The 8502-nt window shown below is 41.8% G+C and overlaps 1 protein-coding gene across 1 annotated transcript; it reads left to right on the top strand.

The window, feature by feature from the left end:
* The first annotated feature begins 493 nt into the window (after positions 1 to 493).
* Positions 494 to 8268, top strand: LOC147881092 (uncharacterized). Its single transcript, XM_087402334.1, has 11 exons — positions 494 to 687; positions 846 to 951; positions 1031 to 1136; positions 1504 to 1605; positions 1716 to 1966; positions 2071 to 2121; positions 3060 to 3173; positions 7276 to 7355; positions 7485 to 7668; positions 7766 to 7824; positions 7932 to 8268. The coding sequence occupies exons 1-11, from the start codon at positions 551 to 553 to the stop codon at positions 8050 to 8052; spliced, it is 1311 nt and encodes a 436-aa protein (XP_087258460.1). The 5' UTR covers positions 494 to 550; the 3' UTR covers positions 8053 to 8268.
* The last annotated feature ends 234 nt before the right edge of the window (positions 8269 to 8502 follow it).

Raw genomic sequence — 8502 nt, 5'->3', positions numbered from 1 at the left:
ATGATGCATGTGAATACGACCTGTTTCCACAATGAGCAAATGTGGTGCCAGTTTGGGCACCGGTGGCGGTAGTTGGGGATATCTGGCTTTGAGGCCACACCGGCCATGATTTGACACTCCAAAATAGGGACAGAGACAGTCGGGAAAGTAGACGGAGCGGATAAACGATGCAGGCTTTCGGGGACGCTCTGGCTGCGTGGCCAGCTGGGAGTAGCAGTGCCAGCGCGTATCGCGGTAATGATGCGACGGGGGCTAATGGAGTGTGCACACATAGTCGAGCGGTGGAAATAGGCCGTTAAAATGTGGACCCGTTGAGGGAGGGGTGCCCGTCGAGAGGACCACGGGTGCGTGAGTGTGGTGTGGGAATGTTCCAAAAAAAAAAAAAGAAAGAGATGTCCGTTGGGGCCTCAAATTCAAAAAATGCGGGAAGGCGGGAATCAAACTTCAAAGCAGAAGAAGCAGCAGCATTATCATCATCATCGTCATCTCAAATTCAAAAATTCAAAAATTGTAGGAAGGCTAGCGTCGTGCAGCAGCAAGCAAGCAAGCAATGGGTAGAGTGGAGGATCATGCCTCTTCCCGATCTGCAGAGGGCACCGTCAAACGACTCGATTTCGAGCACATCCCCGTCTCCATGCCCAATTCATCCCTCCATGAATTGCGTATCGAATCTCAGCGCATCCGCAGGTTCTTCTCCTCTCTCTTTTTCTCCGATTTGTTTCCCTTTTTATCCTCCCTCGTTCCCCACGCACTGGTTTTCGATGCATTCGCTTCTAACGATCACACCAAACCCGCATTTGCCTTATTTCCATTTAGCCAATCTCTTACCAGCCTTTGTCTCTCAGAGGCCTCCATGAAGCCAGAGCCGCTGTCTCCGAGCCCAAGGAGCTGATTGACGCTATCATGGAAGCTGCGAAAGAGTTTGACAGCCTCGACCTATCAAAGTTGCCGGTAACGTCTTGTTTGTCTGAAACTAAGTAAGCCAGTCTTTGCCGAAACGCGTTTCTATCAAGCTTCGGTAGTCATGCAGGAAAAACATCCTCGATTGAAGTCAGAAATAGTACTGCTGGAAGCTGAAAATCACTTTCTGAGCTCTCTGGCCTCTGAAGGAGACTCCACATCTGGCGCTGCCACTGGTAGGTTCTGCCAATGATGATTAGCGTTCACTGATTTATTTTTGCATTTGCATTTGTTGCTGCTAGTCCCAGATTGAATTGTGTGCCTCTAATGTTCAAGTAAGGGCATAGCATCAGCCAGAAAGCCCCCTTGCAAGTTAATTTATGTGCTTTTCATTCCAAAAGCCCCATTTCACCACAATTCGAGAAATGAGGGCCTCAACCCTCTGTCCAATTCTTGGTTAATGAAGACTGTGTGTCGAAGATCTGTTCATCGTGTGCATTGCAAAGCCATCCTTCTTGATTCATCATCATCTCCGTTGTCTTCCTAATATTTAACTTCTTTTGAAGAGGGTTTAACTGGGAGCATTTTTTATTTGCGATCCAGAAGAAGAATTGGAGAGTTTACAGAAGCTAGCTTTAGATTCAACTTCCAGATTTGCTGAAGAATCTCAGGAAATCGAGCCCCTTATTCACGAGTTTGTAGCAGGTATGCTAACATAAGGTGATCTTATGCTGTTTTTTGATCGCATGTATTCACTTTAGGGATCATATCTGTGTGTATAGTAACAGTGCCACTTGAAATGTGATTTGGAGCAGAGATGGAGAGCTTTGGAAAAAGGATGGAGACCACTTTGAATTGCATTGAATCTTGTGACGAGAAGGTTCCTTTTTTGGGGTGGGGGAGCTGGGGTGGCTTGAGTGCATTCTGGTTCAGGTTGGACAGGACGGACTCTGAACATAATCACACGGCTGACAAAATTCAATTTATCCCTGCAGATAAGCAGTTGGAAGGGGCAAAAAGTCCCACAAAAGAGCCTCCAGATCGTGAGTCTGCACTTTTTGCAGTGGTTGGAAATCTCTGAGTTCTCTTGCATGTACATAGTTCATTGATTCTTTCTGCCTTCCATTCAAAGGATACTCATTTTGAACCGTGTTCTTATATTTGAATCAGGAAAGTCATTCGTGGAAATCAAAAGATGTCCCCTCTGATACAAAAGAACTGGTGAGTCTCTGCCTCCTCCATCTTGTGAGGGCTTGAACAAAGGGAGCTGAATAGGCATGCAGACAGGGATTTGTCTTATGTTAACCTACATTGATGGATACCATTCACTGAAGGATTTTAGCAAGAGGTATACTACTAGGGTAGCTGACCATAGCATGCTTCTTTGTAGTGCTCATATTTTTAGTGGAAAACATAATGTGTCGCAATCCAATATTTTTAATGCATGTAATACCAGAAAAGCCTGTCCGTCCTAAGCTACATCATTGTGAGACCTACATTTTCTAGGTCTACGAGGGAAAACTGGCTTAGCGAGGCTTAATTAATGGTCCTGGGTAGTTAGCGATGCTCTAGTGCTTGGATCCTTCATCTTGCTTAGTCTTTGATCACTATGTCTGACACAGACAGTCGGGCTACTATGGTAAATGCCACCAAACAAGCAAAGAGCTTGCAGGCCTTGGAGTGTGTGAACTGCTTTTTTTTTCTTTTTCTTGATTTCTCTTTCATTCATAAAAAGCTTAATAGTATTAGTGCTATGAGGTAGTGATCTTGAACTCTGCTTCTAAAACCATGAAGATTGCTTGTTTTGGAAATCACGAGTTTATCTGAAGATGTAATGGGAAATGTGAATAGACTGTTGGATGAGTATAGTGATGCTAGATGGAAATCTATGAATAAAATACACATCTTTCTATTTTGTTGCAGGGTTTCCCTCCATTTCAAAGACGCATCTTGTGAGCTCTAAAATACAACTATAATCATAAGTTCTAGTCACGCAATTAGACTCCCAGAATTGTTGTGTTTTTCAGATGTTTGGAGGAATGATGCATTGGATTGTTCTGTGTAAGCACTGGTAGCCTTGATGGTAACTATGTACTACATGATGACTAGTGGCTGTTCTGATTTCTGAAAGAGGCCTCTTAGTTCTTTACATGTTGCAGGAGGAAGAACTTGCCCTCTTGAGAACTGAAGCAGCAGATTTGGAACGTGGCGACAGTAAAAGTCATCTGCAGGCTCATGAACTCCAAAAGAACGCAGAAAACATGGAGATTGAGGTGAGTAACCTACAATAATATGTGTGTTTTTAAACAAAGGGGGAGAAACCTTGTTGAAGATAGCAAACTGCTTTCTTACATGTGCGCTCTGTATTTCAAACGTGCTTGGTGCTTGTTTGCTTTCCTTTGCCTCTTGGGCAGCTGATAGACTGCTCTTTCCCTGCTCCCCCTCCCCCCCCCCCCCTCTTTTTTTTTCCCCTTCCTCTGAGACCCCACTTTTCCCCCCACACACCCACTTGGCATTATTCCCTGCACCCCCACTTGGCCTCATGTTGCACGATGCCTTGAATGTTTGGCAGCAAGGTGCGTGGTGCATTAAATTTATACTTCTTAGCTTCAATTCAAAAGATTTGCTTGCACTTGTTCAAATATGGGGCTGAAACGAAGTGGAAGTTCACATTATGATACAACTTAACAGGGAGGCAAACATTGGAAACATTGACTACATGATGGGAGAAGGTTGATCCAGAAGAAGGTTTTATGTAAACTAAGGTTGGGGGAGAGGGTGCAAATGAATGTGGTAGGTGAACCATGGACAATTATTTTCTTTGGAAGACAATGGTTTGGAAGTTGGGACAAGCAGTGGTGAATTGACACTTGGGAATTTTCCGGTTGACAAGTGGTGGAGGGAACAAGTATTGGGTGCAGAACAGTCAAGTGCTTAGGGGTATGTACGTGTGTACATACGTACATGCATATCTATATGCTCACATGCATACACATGTACACACATACATACAAACAGACATGCACATGCACATACATAGATACATATATATTCATACATTTGTGGACACTGGACATCATATACATACATACATGCATACATATAGCACACTTGTAATGTTGTTCCCCCTTCCGAAACATGTGGAACAGTGTTTCAGTTTTGGAGGGCTACCCGGAATGCCTGCAATGTCTACAAGGCCCAGAAAGCCAGGGAATGCTGTTCCCATTTTCCTGAATGCGTTCCAGCTGCTGTTTCTTCTTCGTACCCACTGAATCTGCGTAAAGTGCAAAACAGTGGCTTTTTTGCACTGTTTCGTGTTCCCTTGCTGCTCCAGCCCTCCTAATCACCTACGATTCCTTTCAGCCTCTCTTAGCCCACCTATTGCTGCGCCCGTTCCTCTTAGTCCCCTCTTCACAGCCCCCTTCTGTCAGCCTCTCCAGTCTTCTCTCAGCCCCCTTTTGACCTCTAGGCTCTCAGGCCCCTTCTCTCAGCCAACCCTTACTGCTCTGGTCCTCTCAGTCCCCTCCTCTCCACCTCTCCTCTCAACCCACCCCCCCCCTCTCAGCCCCTCCCTTTTCTTGCAAATTTGCATCCCCTTTGCTGCATTTTTCTGGAAGAGTTCCCACCCCTCTCTCCCTCTCTTTCACACATGTTTGAAGGCACTTGCAGAGAGGTTGAATAGTATTGGATCACAACTTGCTCTTGATCCTCGAGGTCGAGCATCACGATCCTAGGTGCATCAAGTTCTTTCATTTGTGGTAGCACCCTTGCTTCCCCTTCTATTTTTGCCTCCTTTTTTGGCAGTAGAACTTCATCTGCACAAATAAGTGGGGCTATCCCTGAGAGTCATACATTCTAGCCTTGTGGTCTCATGGCATTCTAGGAGGGCACATGTAGAAGTAGCATTGGGTCATTTCTTTTATGGAACAGATTTACCAATGGTAAAATCCTATGATCCTTGCTTGCAGATATGATTGCAGCCTTTAGATCGTCATATGCTTCTCCCTCTTGTGAGGCCCTATGCACCAAAATTTTGGAGACAAAGAAATCTGCCACAGAGCCTGCATGCTTTTGGGTCCCATCAAAGACATATGGCTGAGATGTGTCACATTTGACGGGAGACGGATGGAGTGACACTAGGAGAAGCAATTCTACGTAGGTCATCATTGCATACTCTAGAGGGGGCAGCTTTCAAGCTATTGACAATTTGGAGAAGGGAAAGCCAGCCAAGAGAATGGCTAGTATTTGGATGGAGGCCATTGAGTATGTGGGGGCCAACAATGTTATCTAGTTTGTTTCTGATGGTGAGAACTCCAATAGGGAAATTATAAAGATTCTTCAGGAGTACTCTCACATTACTTTCACTCCTTGCATGGCACATGGGCCAAATAATCTGTTGAAAGAGATCGGTAAGTTGGATTTGGTGGAGCCTATGAGTAATTTGTTGCCCCTTTCATCACTTGTCACCTCTATATTTTAATTATTTTTCGCAAGATATCTCTAAAGAATCTCTTGAAGTATTTTGACACATGCTTTGCTTACAAATTCATGTTGAAGTGGGTTTTAAAGATGAAAACTAATTTGAGGCAGCTTGTTATTTCTTTTAAGTGGGATGAATCGCGAGAACATACTTTGCATGGACTCAGAGACTTCGTTTTGGATGACATCTTGTGGGATGATATTGGCTTGTTGCTTCATGTTACAAAGCTTATTTGAGGCCTATTCTCATTGTTCTGTATTGAGGTCACCTCAAGTTAAAAGTTTTTTTTTCCCTCATTGTATAAATGAATTTGGAGTCGTCCTTCAATTGCCTTTCAATGTGAGGACATTGAGACAAATGTTTTGTTTTCATTAGACATTGATAGAGCATGTGAAGTCCGCCATCTTAGTAACATACGCACTCACACATGTTATATTGATCAAAATGTTTGCTTTCAGGCACTTAAAACTCTTTCCATTGCTTTTTTTGAAGGCATGGAATTTTAAACTTTTGGTTCCAGTGATTTGTGTCTGAGAAAGGAGTATTGAAAGTTTGTGTTTCAGGTCAAAATATATTTAGGTGTCGAGGGTCTCTTCTCACATAGGAAAATGTCAGTTTTAAGTCTAGGTCACTCAAAACGAATAAATTCCCTCGGTTATGCCTCCACCAATAGTAGTCACTTTCTTCTTCAAGGGTGAGATGGCTCAACATAAATTCAACTATACTAATATAGATAGATTTAAAATTTGGAATCAGAAAGCGTGTTTCATAAGTTTTTGATTTTAGATATCAAAAATATGATGCAGAGTTTTAACAGACTTATATTTTGGTCTTTGTTGGTAAAGAAAAAGTGCACAAAGGATGCTGAAGATGTCTATTGTTTGCCGGACTTTCTTTTAGATAATTTGTCTATAACTTTAGGAGACATTCTTATCCAGGAAAGTATTGGTATTTCCATGTGTACTGATTGTGGTGTATTCCTTACGTGTTTATGCAACGATTGATCTCTTTCACAACTTGTCCAATCGTTCTTCATGGACTTAGTCGACTTACAAGATTCAAGATGACTGACTTGTCCCGGAGTTTTCAAACTTTGAAGATTATGTATAGAGATTCAAGCATTTAAAGTAGTAAATAATCTTACTGCACGAAAAGTAATCAAGAAACTTTGCTTTGTTCTACATTGTAGTCATTATGTTTTTGGGTTGGGGAGCTTCAAAGCCCAGTCCCTATACTCCTTAACGTCATTTGATCCTTTAGTCCCTCCCCCTGCCCCCATAGTTATTTTCTTGTGTTATTTCTTTTGTATTCATAACTAACTGATTATATTGTATTGTCCTCTCTCTCTCTCTCTCTCTCTCTTTCACACACACACACACACACACACACACACACACAGATTTCTTCTTCTCTTCTTCTTCTTCTTTTGTTGTTGTAGTTATTGGTTTGGATTTCATAGCTTTGGAAGCTTTGGGTTAAGATTCTAAAATCTTTTGAAACCCACATGGCAGCTTTTGCTTGAGTATTAATGAGAACACAAGCTTAGTTTTGCTTGCTTACTTTTTTCTTTTTACTTTTAGCTGTGCTTCATGCCTCTTTCTCTCTTTTCTGTCTTTGTTTTTTGAAAACTTTTAATTTGTAAGATTGGATATATGAAAGTCTGCTCACATACATACATATGTATGTATGTATGTGTACATCAAATTTCTTCATGATGTGTGAGTATGTGACGTTGTGTGGACAGTGTGTACACAGACATAACATGTATGTATGCATCCATGTAATCTGTGTGTGTGTGTGTGTGTGTGTGTGTGTGTCGGAGAGAGAGAGAGAGATGCAGATGCTATTGACTGCTTTCCTGCTTACTAATATGCCGTTGAATATATGAGTTGCAGATATTGGACTTAGAAAATGATATTCTGCTGCAGGAGAAGTATTTTGAGCGTTTACAATCCCTGCATGATGTCCTAACTAAGTAACTTATCATCCTTCACGAGTGTTTGAAATTTATGTTGCTCTCTCAGTATGGTTTTGATGTTGGTGCCATGGGTTATTGTTAGCGTCTCCCAAGACTTAAGATCCATCACTGTTTTCATGGTTGCAGGCTAGACCTCTCCAATGCAATCCTTAAGTTTTATAGTGATTGGGATATAGTTGAATGCGAGAATGGAAAGATCAGCTTTATCTATAAAAATTTGTTTCCTGTATCGGGGGAAAACGGTCACGCTGCGGTTTTTAAACTCTGCGTCAGACTGGATGAAAAAACGTTGGCTGTAGAAGACGTAAAGGTAGCTTTATCGTGTCATACCGACAGTCGATTATCTGCTTCCATCTTTTGTACATCTATCATCATCGTTTCGACTTACTAAGGTTCTTGATGTGCAGCTTATGCCCGACAATAAAATCCTAATCGATGATGTTTTAGAGGCCATGAAACTCTCAAGGTAAGAAGTTGTCTTCACCTTCTCTTTGTTGACAAACCATTTATGTTGGAGGTTTATTTTAGTAAGGTGGTGCATGCGTCTTTATTTGACAAACTGATCTTGTCTAGGACAATGCATTCTCTTGGTCATTCATTGGAGCCACACAATGACTTGGAGTTTTTGTTGAGGAAGATTGGGCAACGAATTTCTCTTATGAAGGAATCTCCTATGCTTGGTCTAGCACATTAGTTGGGCTCACACTATGCATGCCTTAAGCCTAATCATATCAACGTTGCAAATGCAAACTTGGTTTTTTTCGAGTATTTGTTGAAGCTTAAGTGTTGAGGGAACTCATTAAACAAATTGTCTTTTACTCTACCTCTATCATTATAGACTCTTTTATTGGCACTACCGCCTCAAAGGAAGTGCTATAGTGGAGGATTGAAACTCCTATTGTGAATTTACATGTGTAAATTTTAAAGAAAATAATTAATTTGTGTTTCAAATTGCCATTTATGGAGATCTTCATACTAAAATTGCCTTTTGATCCCCTAGCTCCCTTTAAGAAGAATAATTTACTTCCTCTTTTGCATCTAAAAGTGCTTGCTTTGCTACTATAGTAGGAGGTAGTGCCCAAGTGCACTTGTGCCCTTTTGTTCCTCAATATTTTACATGGTAAAGCATCATAGTCACCCATTG

This window comes from Dipteris shenzhenensis, chromosome 31, assembly GCF_047967505.1.
Source record: "Dipteris shenzhenensis isolate YYH24624 ecotype China chromosome 31, Dip_SZ_1.0, whole genome shotgun sequence".
NCBI classification, from domain to species: Eukaryota; Viridiplantae; Streptophyta; class Polypodiopsida; order Gleicheniales; family Dipteridaceae; genus Dipteris; species Dipteris shenzhenensis.
The sequence above is the reverse complement of the archived record's forward strand: the minus strand, read 5'-3'. Positions and strand labels throughout refer to the sequence as shown.

Excerpts from the sequence above, each read along its gene's own strand:
- LOC147881092 (XM_087402334.1), top strand. The coding sequence starts at position 551 with ATGGGTAGAGTGGAGGATCATGCCTCTTCCCGATCTGCAGAGGGCACC. Across the intron at positions 688-845 it reads GAATCTCAGCGCATCCGCAG|AGGCCTCCATGAAGCCAGAG; the intron begins GTTCTTCTCCTC and ends TTTGTCTCTCAG. Across the intron at positions 7,356-7,484 it reads CTGCATGATGTCCTAACTAA|GCTAGACCTCTCCAATGCAA; the intron begins GTAACTTATCAT and ends TCATGGTTGCAG.